The following is a 16,736-nucleotide window of genomic DNA, read 5'->3' on the forward strand; positions in this document are numbered from 1 at the left end:
TCATTCTCTTATCCTCCCTGCTTCCTGACTGCCATAAGGTGAGCTGATTTCCACTAAACACTTCCACTATGAAGTTTCTGCCTCACCACAATGTTAAAAGCAATGGAGCCAGCTGACCATAGGCCAAACCTCTGAAACCATAGCCAAAATAAATCTTCATCGTTCAAGTTGTTATCATCAGGTATTTGGTCACAGCATAGAAAAGTTGACTAGCACAACCATGGAGACTTCAACCAACAGCTGATTAAATCTTTTTAAGTACCAGGCACTGTGCTAAGAATGTTTACCTATATTACCTCCTTTAATCCTCCCCACAACCTCTTTTTTTTTTTTTTTTTTTTTTTTTTGAGACAGGGTCTCACTATGTACTTGAGACTGACCTGGAACTCACTAAATATCCCAGGCTGGTCCTGAACTCACAGCGATCCTCCTGCCTCAGCCTCCTGAGTATTGCGATTACTGGCATGCACCACCACTCCCGACATACAACCTCTTGAAATAGGTGTTAAAATATAATATTAAGGACTTAAGACCATAAAGACACAAAAATCAACAACAGCCGACAGTGACTTGGTAGCTGAACTGTCATTTGAAACCCTGATTTCTTTCTCAAATCTGTTCTTCATTTTCCTTTCATTGCACAATAGCTAGATAATAATATTCAAGCTCCATTCTGTGGATAGCAGGCAACCAGCAAAGGCATTTTGAACCATGAGATGAGGTTGTATGATTCAGATCAGATCTACCCTGTGTGTGCTTTGGAACATTAGATCATATGTTAATGGGAGAGGAAAAGTTCACTTACTGGTGTGGAAGGATCCCATACTCAGACCATGTGAACTACAAGATATTTCCATTTCTTGGGTATTGCACAATGTAGGAAAAAACAGGAATTTCTGTCTGAATGAAATAAAATAGACCTAGTTTTTTAAATGAACACTTTGGGGAGATTTCCTTTGAAATGTTGCCTTGAGGGTCTTTTATGTAAAATTATTATGAAGCCACAGCTCCAGAATTATTTAACAGAGACCCAATGACAGAGCCTCAGTGTCACTCACTGAGTTATATGTGCATCTTTATAGCTTTATCTATCTTTATAGCCTTTTGGTCTGTATTTTAATATATTTTCATTATCCAATTATAAAGTAATGAAATTAACTTCTAAAAGGATTTATGGTATAAAAGGGAAATTCCAATTCTCTTTTCTCAAGAAAAAAAATCCTTAGAAACTTGCCCTTCATGTCTTTGAAATGACAAAATTAATAGTGCCCTGTGTGTAACTCATGTTCAGTGATTCTCAACCAAGGGTGACCTGACCCTGAGGGACATTTATTTGGCAATGCCTGTGACAAAGTATCACAGACTGAGCAGTTTAAACAATGGACATTGATTTATCACTGCTCTGAAGGCTAAAAGTTCAAAATCAAGGTGTCCACAGTTTTTGGTTTCTTTAACCATCCCGCTTGGTGTGTAAATGTCCATTTTCTCTCTGTGTCTTCACATAGTCTTTCCTCTGTACCTGTGTCCAAAGTTTCTCTCACAGAGACAAAAGTCATATTGGATTGTAGCCTGCTCTAATGACCTCATTTTAACCTGCTTTTAAAAAATACCTTATCTCTAAATACAGCCACATTCTGAGTTACTGAGGGCTATAATTCCAGCATACAGATTTTAAAAGGACATAATTCAACACATAAAAGTGTAGAAAGATCTTGATTATCACAATTAGAAAGTGTGTTACTCACATCTAGATCTAGGGATGCTGCTAAACATCTTATAATATACAGGATATCCACTCACACACAACAAAGAATTTTCCAGCCCAAAATAGCAATACTGTCAAAGTTGAAAGATTTTGTCCTAGTTCCAAAGTCAATTGTTTGATTTTTTTTCTAAGCATAAAGAAAAAAGCAGAATATACTAGTCAAGTGAAGATTAGCATTATGAATTACAGTACAGTCTTTGTCAGGACTCTGAAAATATTTATGCTCAAATATCACATGAGGAACCCATTCTTTCATACCAAGTTTCAAAGCAGCTCTTAGGACTCAATTAGGTTTTAATATTACAGTATCCCTAAAGACAAATTTGAAAGAATTTATAGGCATGAAAGCACTTTTTAAACTGTAAATTTCTATACCCCAAAAATGGAGTTGTTGTTATAAGGGAGGAAAAGGGAGTACAACATAAAATATTAGTTCTTTTATTCTTCAGAGGAAAAAATTAAGCTCACATGGACAAGGGAGAGAGAAAGAATGAAGGCAGAAAAAAACATTAGCAGTCTATTATGAGTATTTGTCTTCCCCTCTCAAGTGGGAAGCTCAGGAATCCAACCAGAATTCCGAAGTGTGGGACTGGGAGATGGACCAAGAGCTGCAGACCATGGGATCAAGAAAAACTCAAAAGATGATATCCAAAGGCCAAGTGGAAGCACTTTTGACAGTCTAGACACATAGTCTGATGAAGGATTCACCTAAGAGCTGACAAAAAGATAAAGACCACCAGAGATGCCACCAGATATGAACAGGTTCAAAAAAGTGGAGAGGAGACTTTCCCTGAGGCAATTCCTTGCCTTTGCACAACTTCTTAAGAGTGAAACAGAGCAAGTAAATATGAGGACCTGAGTTTAAATTATATCAGCAAAAAATGGAAACTAGATCATGAGTTCCAGTGTACAGTAAGGCATAAAGGGAAGGGCCACACAAGCTGTGGAGTCAAAAGGATGATTCAGATTGTGACTCGGCTACTTACTGTGTGTGTCACCTTAAGAAAGCTACTTAAGTTCTACATATCTCTGCTTCTTCACCTATGAAATGGACTGTTGCCTGAGCATTAATAATTACATTAGGTGTATGTGTGTATGCAATGATTGGCATAAATGATATTATTCCAGAAATATTTAAGAGATTTAGTCAATAAGGATGGTAACCATTTAAATGAGACTGGGGATAAATGATAGGATATGTGAAAAATTCAGCCTGAGTTTTCCAGCTTGTTTGGCTGAGAGAATGGGGATGCATTAATCAAAATGAGACACAAAAAAGAAAACTGATTTGGCAAAAAGAGAGAGGATAATGAGTTCAACTTGAAATGTGTTTAGTTTTAATAAACTGATCAGTTAACCAGATAGAGAAATCAAGGCCAAGATAAAATAGATTTAGAATACACTCTCTTAACTGCTAAATTGTCAATTCAAAGAATACTTTTTGAAACAGCAGGATAAGTAATAGTAGAAGAGGAAAGATTATTAGCCTTTCACTTACATATCAATCTATGGCTTCACTTCCAATAATAATGTGAATTATGTAGTTGAGTCTGTCCTGGAACTCACTAGGTAGCCCAGGCTGGTCTCGAACTTACAGCAATCCTCCTGCCTCAGCCTCCCAAGTGCTGGGATTACAGGAGTGTGCCACCATGCCCAGCCATCAAATAAGGTTTTTATGAGACCTAGAATAGCAAAAGTCATCCTAGGCAACAGAGACATGCAGCAGTAGAACAATTCCTAATTTGAAACTATACTACAAAGCCACTGAGATAAAATAGCATGGTACTGCCAAAGAAACAGACCTGAGGATCAGTGGAATAGATTCGAAGATACAGAAACAACTACAGATATACTCAGCTACCTCATCTTTGACAAAGGAGCCAATCGTCCTCACTGGAGGAAAGATAGCCTCTTTAATAAATGGTGTTAGAAAAACTGGATCTCAACCTGCCAAAGATTAAAACTAGACCCTTATTTTTCACCATGCACTAAACTAAAATCCAAGTGGATTAAAGATCTAAATATTAAAAAAGAGTCACTAAATTTGGTGGAAGATAAGTTAGGCAGAATTCTTGAAGACATTGGCATAGGAAAAGACTTTATGAACAAATCCTGAGTAGCAGGGGAACTAGCACAAAGAATCAACAACTGGGATCTCATCTTATTAAAATGCTTCTGCACTGCAAAAGAAACCATCAACAGAACTAAGAGACAACCTACAATGTGGGAAAAAATTTTCACCAGCTGCTCCTCAGACAAAGGACTATTATCTAGAATATATAAAGAACTCAAAACAATCAGCCTCCCCCCAAATACAAAGACCCGATTCAAAAATGGGCATCTGAAATGAACAGACATTACACAAAGAAGTAAAAGCAGCAAATAAATATATGAAAAAATGTTCCACATCACTGGTCATTCGAGAAATGCAGATGAAAACAACACTGAGATTCCACCTCACCCCACAAAGAATGGCTGCTATCAAGAAATCAACCAATAACAAATGTTGGCAGGGTTGTGGGGAAAAAGGAATCCTTCTCTGTTGGTGGGATTGCAGACTGGTGCAACCACTATGGAAATCAATATAAAGATACCTCAAAAGAGCTGGGACTAGAGGTTCCATTTGACCCAGCCATCCCTCTCCTGGGTATCTTTCCAAAGGAATCAAAAGAATCATATCACAGTGATATATGTGCACCCATGTTTATAGCGGCACAGTTTGTAATAGCTAAAACTTGGAAACAGTCCATTTGCCCATCAGTTGGAGACTGGATAAAGATGTTGTTTTTCTATAAAGTGGAATATTACTCAGCCACAAAGAATGAGAAACTAGAATCATTCATAGGAAAATGGATACATATTGAGGATATACTCTAAAGTGAAATAAATAAGTCACACATGTATAAATACCGAATAGTTTTTCTGGTATGAAAAACTATAAGGTACCTAAAATCCTTATGGTAGAATTGACAATGTGAAATAGGAAGAAAAGGGCTAAAGGTGTAGGGGAAGTGGGAAGGGTAGGTGAAAAGCAATAAGGGAGAAGAAGAAAAAACATGAGAAGATGAAAAAAATGGAAATAAAGTATTTGTAAATAGGGAAGGGAGCAGGGGGTGACAGGGGGGAGTCAGGGATAAGGGGATAAAATGAGAACCAAGACCTGTCATGTAAAAGATCCCAATAATGAACTGTACTGTACACCTAAAATGTATCAATAAACTCAATGAAAAAAAAAGGGTTTTAACCACTAATGTGATAGTCATCAAGTAAGGTCTGCTGGCGCTTTGCAAAAAAGGGAGGTATCTTGATGAGCAAGAGTTATAGAAAAAGATGCTCAACTCTATTAGAAATGAGGGAAATGCAAACGAAAACCACAAGGAGATACCATTGTAGACCTGCCAAAATGACTAAAGTAAAAAAGAATACCATTAGTGACAACAAATGGAAACTCTTAGATACGAAACAGCTGGTGTTCTCGTGGACTACTTGGTGGGAGTATAAATCGATATAACTATTTTGGAAAATGATTTGGAAGTATCTGTTAAAAATAAGTTGCTGATAGCTTGCTGTATGTATTCACCCAGCAATTTCACTCCTAGATATATTCCCAACCGAAATGCACACATTTATACGTGCAACAAAAGGCACACAGAAAAATGTTTATAGCAGTGCTGTTCATAACAGCGCAAACAGCACACACAGCTCAAGCGTCCTTCACAGGTTCAGTGGATAAATTCATTGTGGTACAATAACAAAATGAATAAGCTACAGCTATGTGCAACACAAGGATAAATCTAATAAACAATGAGCAAAGAACACACATTATGTACTGTGTGATTCTGTTTACAGAAAGGTCAAAAACAAGAAAAAATGATATAAAGTCTTAGACATCAGGAGAGAATTTGCTTTGGGTAGGAACGATTGTGTGGAAGGGAATTCAAAGGGATTTCAGAGGTGATGGCACTGTTTTATTTCTTGACTTCTACTGGATTACAAGATATATTCACCCTATTGTACTGTTCCTGTACATCAGTCAAAATACTTTTAAAGGGTATATTATTGGGGCCGGGGATTTAGCTCAGCGGTTCGGTGGCCTGCCTCGCAAGCGCAAGGACCTGAATTCGATCTCCGGTACCCAAAAAAAAAAGGTACATTGCTTTAAAGTTAAAAGCAACAGCATAAGTGCCTGGAAATGACAATATTTCATATATTTAGATATCAGCATTAATAAAAAGTTACTCAAGCTTCCAGTTTCCTTTTTTTTTTTTTTTTTTTTGGTTTTTTGAGACAGGGTCTCACTAGGTAGTTGAGACTGACCTGGAACTCACTATGGTCTCGAACTCATAGCGATCCTCCTGCCTCAGTTTTGCAAGTGCTGGGATTAAAGGTATGCACCACCACACCCAGCTTCCAGCTTTCCTTCTGAAATTCACAAGAGAGTTCACCTCCGGGGGAATATTTGCAAAGTGACCAGTTAATAAGTGCTGAAATTTCTGCAGCCAGGATTTCTATTTAACCAAGTATCTATCAGAGAACTAAATGTTACTGGATCATTCAAGACAACTTTAAAATTATTGTACTTAGCAGAGATATAAATTACACTGTGCTGTAAACAGGAAGTGTTGTCTTCAATGGTGGCAGAGATTAAAGAGTATCAACTATTATTGTTTTCTATATTTGCTTAATCGTAGCACCATTGGGAAGGATCTCCTTGTTCACTGATTCACGTACCTAGTCTCAAATGTAGACAATGTGTCTGGGTTTAGAATAGTGGACTAAGTACCTACTTCAGTCATTATTCCTACAATATACCCAAAAAATACTTTTAGCAAAGATACTTCAGCAGATAAAGGGAAAAAATAAGAGAGAAGTGGTGAAAGGAGGAGGAAGAAAAGAGAAACAGCAGCAGTCAGTATCTTGGTACTTGAGCGTGAGGGTGGGTGTAGATCTTTCACCAGAAGTGAGTCTTTGAGGAATCTCTCTAGGACAGAAAGAAAATAGGATCAACCAAACAGCTAAACATAATGACAAGCACGAAACCATTTTGGAAGGTGAGCACAACGTAGAGAGGGGCTTCTACAGCATTTTGTTCCTTAAGTTTTCTATACCTTGTACAATTTGAAGTGCTATAGCCATTTGAGAAGTCTGATTTAAAAAAAAAAAACTAATTGGCTAAGACCATCTCCTCTGTCATAGGAAGACTGCAGAAGAAGAGGTCTCAGTTCAGTATAAGTAACTCCTGTGCAGCAAGAATCCATTAAGAACTAAAAGTACTATGATGGGAAAAAAATAACTACTGACCATGAGGAGTTAGAGCCTACTGGGGGAGACAGTCACATACTTATATCATTTCTGTATAATATCATTAAATGTATGGGTGAGGCAGAAGGATAGTGAACAATTCATCTACATTAACCTTGGGGCTAAGAGGAGGAAATAACACCTGGCCTGAGTCTTGAAAGATGAAATAGAATCAGTATTTCAGGTTGGGAAATAGTTGGTATGCCCAATGAAGGAACGTGTATGCAATACTAAGAAATGTGATCATTTGACTACTTGGAATGTAAAAGAGGTCCTTGCAGGGTTTTAAGTAGGGTGATGATGTGGCAAATTCTGTATTTTTTATGTATCTCAACTGCCACATGGAAGGCAGGCCTGAAAGGACAAGACTGGTAGCAGGCAGCCGCAGAGTTGGGAGATGGATTTCAGATGGCTGGTTTGGAGATAATGAGTGCCTACAATGGGGCACAGTAAGGGGAAAGAAAGAAGAGATAGGTACAGAGGATTTTAAAAGGGAAGATGACTCAGACAGTGGACAAGTCTTTATTGATGGGAAGATGGTGGTAGCATTAACTAGAAACTGGGTCTACAGAAAAAGAAACAAGTTTGAAACAGTTTGGAAATAGTTATGTTCATGTTGGAGATGTTACATTCGTTGCTAGTACCCAAAAGGAAATTGGTTTTATGATCCTGAAATGTAGGAAAGGTTATGACTGCAAGTATGGATTTGGGCAGATTATGAGCATCTGAGTGGTATTTAAACCCATAAAAGGAAGTAATAGCCTCCAAGAAGAAAAGGTAGAGATTGAAGAGTTTTAGGCCAAGATCAAAACTCCAGAGAACACTGACACTTAGAGAGTAGATAAAATAGGGGCAGGGATATAGGTCAGTGGCACCATGCCTTCCTGGCAAGCGCAAGGTCCTGTGTTTGATCCCTGGGTCCTCAAAACAAAACAAAACAAAACAAAAACAAATAAGCAAAGAAAAACAAAGAGAGTTGCAAACATAAAATCTCACAAAATAAATATGCAAAAATCACACATCTTCCTATTTGTAAAGTAGAAAGGTTGGGAAACTATAAAAATAATCCTGAGAATAAATGACCTGGGAACCGATGCATTATAGAGCTTCTGAAAAGAGCAGCCCAGTGAGTCAAATGTTCATTTAGCTTTGGCAATCTGGCGGCTGCTGCTCCTTGACAAGAACAGTTTCATGGTAGTGGTGCGGATGGAGCCTTTGTCCTGGTGGGTGGAGAAGGAAGGAAAAGTGAAGACTGTGAATGTAGAAGAGCAACAATTGCAAAGGGAATGAGAAGACTGAGTCACAGCTAAAGGAGTGAGATTAAAAGATCTTATTTTGTTGCAGTAGTGAATAAGTGCTGGCCATGTTTATACATTGAAAAGGAAGATGTATCAGAAGATTAATACATCTTAGCTCCAACTTCTATAGCAATTTAGCATAGACTGCATAACTTAAACAACAATTTATTTCTCACATTACTAGAGGCTGGGAAGTCTAAGATCAAAGTATCAGTAGGTGCAGTATCTGTAAAGTCTGCCTCTCAATTTTCAGATGGCATTCTCATTGTATCTTCACATGGCAATCAGCAGAGATTTCTCATGTCTGTTCTCATAAGAACACTAATGCCATCGTTAAAGCTCCATCTGCATGACTAAATTACCTACCAAATGCTCCATCTCCAAACACCATTACTTTAAGGATTAAGAGTTTAACGTAAGAGTTTGAGGGGAGCACATTTAATTCATAAAATGGAGTCATGTGCAGTAGCATGCTAAAAGGTATAGGACCCTGAGGAAGGCTGAACAACAAGAAAAGTTTATTATAGTAAGCAGGAGACAAAGGAGAATAAGAATTTGACCTACTTCGTCTTTGGTGGTCCAGAGAATCCTATACTTCCATGAAGTAAGAGAGAAGGCATGATGGGAGTGGTTGTTGATTAAGAGATTCGAGGCAACTAGTAAAGATTGGCAACAGTTCCCGTGGTAGTAAGTAGAGCCATAACAAATAACAGGATTGTGCAGCAGTGTTGAAAACCCACAAAGACCCTGAATTTATAGTCACAAGTCTGCACATTTGTCAGTTTTTCATTTCTAGTAGCACTCAGTACCCTGAAATAGTAACAGAGAACATGAATTATGGTGTTTTTCCACAGCAGGAATTTTGCCAGAAGAGTGAAACAAATATGGGGAATAAGGAGTTCAGAGTGTTGGAGAAACGGTGATCCAGGTAAAAACGTGACCTAAGCTAAATGGTTAGACTGAGACAAGGCTTTGATACTGGAAGTATCAAATAACTAAGATGGAAAGACAGAAACATGTCAGAAACATGGGGGTCGATTGAACTACACCTTGAATGGTGGGGACAGGCTATCAAGGAGCAGTAACTTGGAAATGGAGAGGATAATGCATTCTAGGGAAAGAGCATCACAAGCAAAGACAGATGCAAAGAGCAACAGCGAGAATTTCCCTGTAACTGGTGCACACACATTGCAGGGAGCAATGTAGCATAAGATTAGAATGATGACATATATCAAGGCAGGCTGTGAAAAGACTGTCTTCACTTGGCTGCAGTGGGGCAAGTTGTGTCCTGCACCGAAGGTCCTCCTTTGGGCTGAGTTCTGGGCCATACTCTATTGCTAAACCATTCACCTGCTCCACACCTGCTCCAGCAAAGGAAATGCCTTTCTGTAATTCTTCACATACCCCTCCCAAGAGAGAAAGCCCTTTTTAAGCCATTCACCGGAGCAAAGCATTTTTATTGGCTAGTCGTGGCTCTGAGTGGAACGTTGATCAAGTGGACTGCTTCAGGCAACTTCACTGGCTGTAATATAGAAGATAATCTACAATGAGGAGACCTATCCAGCAAAGAGGGAAAGTTAACCGCATAACAAGGACCTGACCTAACCAGCCAAGATCAAAAAGGACCAGATCCAGAAGTGACCTCTGTGATAGAATTAACACTTGGATGATTTCTGAACATAGGGATGATGGAATAGGGAAGAGGTGAAGATGATTCAGATTTATACTTTACTATAATCCTAGGATAAAACTTACCACAATTAATGTTCAATTAGCATTTGTCAAATGCTAAAAATTGAGCTGCAAGTAACAAAAACATTTTCATATCTGCTGGTCTGGGAACTTGGAGGAATCAGTACCTTTAATCATCTCAAGCCTGCAAAATGTTAAGTGAATTGCTAAGTTCAAAGAGGTCATATAGAATCCAAATTACTCCTGTGCAGTAGTTTTCGGCCTTGGCTGAACATGCAAATCACTTGAGAAGGTTGTAAAATTCCCAATGTCTATTGTGGGTCAATTCACTCAAACTCTGGGATGAGACCCAGGCATCAACATGTTTTTAAAGCTCCCATGATGATCCCAATATATAGCCAATTTCCACCAAGGAACCTTGCAAGACCTGTTCTAGATATCTAGACATAATCATTAACAGCAGACAAGAGATTTTAAAATCAATACTTGATAAAGCAGTCAAGCTATAGATAAGGAAATCAGCTGGGTAGGTACAATGGGTGTGTCCACTTTAATAACAGGAATAAATGAGATTGGAAAAAAACTTGCTTTATTTTAAGATAAATTTTAAGTATGGAGACCTGTCCTGAGATAATACCATTATTTCTAAATCTTCTGGGTAAAACAACAAGTCATTTCTTTTTTTTAAAATTAAATTTATTGGTACATTTTAGGTATACAATATAACATTCATCATTTGGAATTTGTACCTTTACATGATATATCTTGATTCTTATTTTTCCCAATTCCCCTGCCCTCCCTACAACCCTTCCACCCCTCCCAATTGCAACAAGTCATTTCTTAAAGTGAATCTGCAAATAACGATGTGAAAACTTAGTCTGTCTTGATTAAAATATGCACAGCCATAAGACTTGGTCTCTGAGATATAGATGGCATATATCAGGGATGCTGTAGGATACGTGAGAGACAGTAAAGAAACAGAGAAATAAAAACAGAATAAAATCTAATTACACTGAGTTTCTCTTAAAACAAAAATTGATTGAGTTTTGTCCAGAGTGGCTTGTTGTTTCCTGTGCCAGGAACTACTGTGCAGGCCCAGCAGGAAGTGTGCTACAGAGCAGGATCACCTTACACCCTTGTTTTATGGTTCATTTCACTTATTTAATGCAATCTGAGAACCTGCAAAAGGAGCATATTTGAAGGAAGGAATAGGCTTTTTGTCTTGTTTTGTTTTAAATTTCTTTGAATCAAAACATTTGTTTTTACAAGTTGCTTAAAATCCCAGAGAAACAGGACTTCTAGAGTTGCATGGTGAAGACATTTCTCTTTGTCACAAAATTTAAAGCAAGACACAAAGTTGAGTTATGCCTAGAGTTCTTATGTCTGTTTTCTTTGCTGTCCTGGTTACATGATTATAAACATGAAGAATTATAACTGTACCCATGAATGGTTGAAATTATTGTGAACCCCTTGCAGGTTTCTCCTAGGGTCGCTAATTTGACAGAGCACCCACGATTTTGCAAGAAGGGGGTCCGCTTTATTTTAAATGGAAAATCACAAGCTGAGGAATGACTTCGTTTAACCGTGTTGCTTGGAAATGTGTAAATGCAACAGCTGGATCTCCTTGTGGTGACATATGCCCCTCCTCACACACTCTCTGTCTTCCCTCCAGAGACCTCAGCATGAACAACATCAGTCAGCTGCCCCTGAGTCCCCTGCACAGCCTCCGCTTCCTAGAGGAGTTGTAAGTATCACTGTAGTCTTGACATGTCTAGTCAACACTGAATACATTCTTGTGTTTGTCTCTCATACTTGCAGTGGGAACCAGATAAAACAAGGCAGAGAAGCTGTCAGCACCAACCACTTTGGCACATGAGGAAACGCTTAGTTGGAGGGGTGGGGGGATCACTTATGATTCTAGAAATCAACTTATAAAAGCATTTACCATAAGGCTACAACTTTCTAAGGTGAGACTGAGCCAAACAAATTAAAATTTTAAAACAAAGCCTGTTTAAAAGAGCTGGATAGCTCTTTGGAAATAGTTAAGCAGCAGGATATTAAAAGTTTGAATACTGGTTCATGTTTATTAAAATAGCAAGTAAAGCCATAATCAAAACCAAAAACTGCTGCTTGGTTCAGCTTATAACTGGGGAATTGAGTCCACATTCATAGTACCAAAACTTCTTTTCCTAATCACTTTTAATTATTATTTCCTTACTTTTAAATTTAGCTTCCCTCAAGGCTTCAACACAAGAAATCCACAGAGAGCTAAAAACTGGGCTCTCCGAAATTTACTATAAAAATTAAGGAATAAAAAAAGAGAAGCTAAAATTAGTTAATGATATACAGAGGAACCTTGATTAAGTAGAGTAGTCACTTTACAAAAGATGAAAAAGAACTGTATAAACCAAAAAATTTGCATTTAAAAATTCATTTGATCCTTTTACCCTGTTGAGTTATGGCAGTGATACACCCTCATAGCCCTTGTGGAGAACGTTTGGCACCATCAGTGGAGTCAATCCTCTGATTGTTGATTAAAGGAATTGTTTAGCCAGTGACCTCTTTTGAAAATACTTTCTTTATAAATCCTAAGCCAGGGTCCAATTTGGGGAGTGATTTAAATTGTTGATGCACCACATGATCCACCATGGGAGGTGGAAAGGATTTTCCATAGTAACCAAATTGCACTACAGTGATCATATCTTCAAGAGGATAATATTCTCAAATTTCTCCATGCTAGAACTTTACCTGTATTTCTGTTTGGTGACTTTATGCTTTTAAAGATATGCTCTGGTTTTTACTATTGAAATCGGTAGAAAATGACTGATTTGTTCTTCAAGAGCATGCAGGAAAACTCAGATTACTCATTTGTTCAGCGAGTTTTTATTATTTAAGGAATGGATACTCACTCTAGGTTCCAGGTTTCTCTTTCTCTCTCTTCTCTTCCTCTCAGGTCATTTCCATTCGTAGGACTTAACCTTCATAAAGACTGGGACCATGTCAATCTTAGCCACAGCTGGCATACGATGAATAATGAATAAATTTTTGATGGGTGAAGTAATGAAAAAATAAAACATAAAAAGTTTCTTACATGTGTTAACTGCACTGTGTGTGTGTGTGTGTGTGTGTGTGTATGTAACTGGGATTGAGCATGGGGGCTCTGTACCACTGAGCTCTATTCTAACCCCTTTTCATTTTTTAATTTTGAAACAGTATCTCACTAAATTGTCCTTGAACTTGCAACCCTCCTGCCTGCGATTACAGGAATGCACCATCACATCTGGCTCATTACTTAATATTTTAAACAATTGTTTTAAATAAAATTTAAAGATATTTTTGAGATTTTTTTCTTAATTACATCCTTCTTATTCTCCTTCCCCTGCTGCAATTGTCTAATAGTCCTGTTTACCTCCATATTGCTAAAGCATGCATATTTCTAAGGTATACTTTTCTCTTTAATTTCCTTCTAATATCCCATGGCGAAGCGCTTCTCTTCTCTCCCAACCCATACCTCAACTCTAGACCACAAACTGAACCAATAAACAATTCACTTCCCCAAGGATTTTGTTTAATAGAGTTCTTCCCTGTTTGACTCAATTCATTCAAAATAACTCCTCTTTCCTTATGAGGTGAATGTTAATTCTGTTCCAAGGGCAATTTTTCAAAAGATAATTGAAAAGAATCACCAAAAAAGTAGGCTAAGGGGAAAGGAGAAGGAGCTACTGTTTGAAAATACTACTTTTATCTCTCTGGAAACTCCATCAACTACCTTGACCATAGAAACACAGAATTTCAGAAATAGAGCAGACACTTTAGAGGCTAATTATCCTATTATTTCCTGTTCTAAAATTCTTTCTGCTAGGTTGGCCAACTTGACAAATTTAAAATCAAGTCTGCTTTCCCATATATAATACTATATTGCATCTAAATGATGTTTTGAAGACATCATTATTCATTTCATGGCAAGGGGACATAGTATTTATAGAATCTGGAAAAATGATCATCTCTGCTTAGTTAATTCCTTTGTTCCCAAGGCTAAATTTGGGGGCAGTACATTATTGTTGTCTATAAAGAAACACACCCTCCTTAGCAGAGTATTTTGATTATGTCTTCATTACACTGCTAATTGTTTCTATTAGATTTAGCTATACTTAAGACTATATGTTCTTTCTGGAACATAAAGTCTTCAAAAATAATATAATAAAATAATAATAATAATAACTTACTCCATGCTAGTTCTTGTTCATAGTGCTTCACATACACATCATCTCCCTGAATTCTCTTAACAACCCATAAAAGTAGATATTATTTATTATTCTCGGTTAACAGATAAGAAAACTGAAGTACAGAGAATATAAAGAACTTACCCAAGATAATGAATAGTAAATGTCAGAGCTAAGATTCAAGCCCAGGTCAAGGCTAAGACCCAAGTGATTTATAAAGCTGTGCTTGAAAAGTAAAAGGAGAGTAAGGAATTGTGCATGGTCTTTTTTCCCTTATAGTACATAGTAGTGTAGCTTGCACTCAAATAAACTGAAGTCCTATAATGATGTGTGTGTGTGTGTATGTGTGTGTGTGTGTGTGTGTGTGTGTGTGTCCATGTCTGTACCTGTGTGGGAGGATGAAAAGAATAAGAAAAAGTTATGAAAAGAGTTGTCTACCCAGGAGGTAGAGATCAGATATTCAAGTTATTAATCCACTACTACTGGCTATGAGTAAAGAAAGCATTATCAGAACTTTCAGGTGTAGAATTTCACCCACCTAGCATCGTTCAGCAGCCTGAAAACTTTAGTTAAAATTTCTGCCCATATATATATATAGATAGATAGATAGATAGATAGATACACACATTTTATATAATACTTTATTTGCAATAACAAATGAACATCCATAAAGCTAGATATAGATGTTTTGTTATCTGTGTGTGTATTTCATTGCAATTGGGGCACTGTTTGAAATTGTTAGGTCTTCTCTTCAGCTTATTCAGCTCATTTCATGTCTTATCTCTTTATGCACTAAATAGGAGAGTGCTGCTGATACTATGAACAATAGTAATAAAATCACATTGACAAACTCAGTCTTTTAAAAAATCACTATTAATAAAGCCAAGTTCCCACTCTTTCCCCTTTGCTCTAATTACCCACTGTATCATTTCCTTGGTTTATTTCATTTAACTATGTTATAAACTGTGTAGACAGCTGTTGTTCACCCCTCAGCCATCTCTAAAGCTTAACAAAGGTGCCGTAGTTCAAAAACTGGTAAAAAAAAATCCATAAAGCCCTAGAGAAATTCATGGAGTTAATGTTTAAAAAATATAACTGGATAAAGTGACTATCTGCAGCAAATATTTAAGAAGAATAAAAGCCATCAGAGCAAATGGTCTCCTTCTCTCCTTAACATTCTGGAGTATTTAATACCTGTGCCACAAGTTTTGGCACACTCAGTCCTTGTTTGTTATTGGTTATTTATTTCTTTTTATGACTCTGCAAGGTTACCAGGTGTCCATATATTCTAACACAAAGAGAAAAGCCTCTTTTTTTGAGGAAATAAACAACAAGTTTATACATAGACAGGCTGTGCTGCATGGAGAGAAGAAAACAAGCATTTGGATCCAGAAGCCCAGGATTTCCTGTCTGACTCTGCCACTTACTAGTGACACCTGGCTGAGTCTGGGAGAAGAGCCACTGCCTCTCTTTTAGGATATTTCTCAAGGTCAAATGAAACTGCATTGAAAAAAATTAGTGAACTATTTTTTACTTATTGAGTTGTATTAGTAAAGTGAAAACATCTTCAGAAGATCTAACCACTTCCTTTCCTAGTGCAGAGACTGCTTTTGCAGGATTTCTAGGAATGTGACACTTGTGAAGGAAAAGTTATTTCCAGCTCTGAGCCTCAATGCATACATAGACAGTGATTACAGGTAGTGCTTTACCTAATTTTAACAACCTGAGCAATCATTGCATTTCTCTCCAGCAGGCCCTGCTGTATGAATTCAATCGTGCTAAGGACTTCATGTTCTTGCTTTGTGGGCAAATAAAAGATCCTATGTTTGGTGCTTCAGAATATGGTCCAGACGTTAGGAGCTAATGGCTGATGATGCCTATTGCTGGCATCTACAAGTATGGTAAACTTAGACTGGCAGTCTAACTAAACTGGGAGAGGGAGGGTAAGTTGTTTCCTTTATTCCCAAGTAGCATTAAAAATCTTCCCAGATTTTAGTGCTATTAGAATCAAATGCTCATTTTAGAAAAGAAATTTGAGAAGCTCTAGGGAGATCTGTTTCTAAGTTACTATTGTTCCCTGGAACTGTTTGTTCATATTATGGTTGGCCTTGAAGAATCTCTATATAAATAGTAAATATCTATCATTACAGATGAAATTTATGAGAGACCACCAAACTTCCTGAAAGTGTAATCCATGCTTTTTACTTTCAACGTTATTGAAAATGGCAAGACTTTTCTTGCCTGTCTTTTAAGATTTTTTCCCCCTAAGGATCAAATGAAATGATGATGAAAGCATTGCTAACCCATCGTGCATGTATTGGGTTGTGTTCATAGTGTGCTAACACTCCGTGCCCATGAATAGTCTCCATGTTCCTTGGTCTTGTCACAGTGGTTGGTCTCTTGTCTTCATAGATCTGGCCACTGCTTATAAATGCTGCCTTCTTGAAACACCAGTGT

The 16,736-nt window shown here is 37.5% G+C and overlaps 1 protein-coding gene across 1 annotated transcript in view; it reads left to right on the forward strand.

Annotated features, from left to right (window-relative positions):
- Positions 1–11,624: 11,624 nt before the first annotated feature.
- Positions 11,625–16,736, forward strand: part of Lgr5 (leucine rich repeat containing G protein-coupled receptor 5) — a 77,473-nt gene continuing 72,361 nt past the window's right edge. The window contains exon 1 of the mRNA XM_019206543.2: positions 11,625–11,800. Within this exon, the coding sequence (XP_019062088.2) occupies positions 11,625–11,800 (176 nt within the window). The remainder of the gene's footprint in view (positions 11,801–16,736) is intronic.

This window comes from Fukomys damarensis, unplaced genomic scaffold, assembly GCF_012274545.1.
Source record: "Fukomys damarensis isolate Sample0158 unplaced genomic scaffold, DMR_v1.0_HiC HiC_scaffold_15, whole genome shotgun sequence".
Lineage (NCBI taxonomy): Eukaryota > Metazoa > Chordata > Mammalia > Rodentia > Bathyergidae > Fukomys > Fukomys damarensis.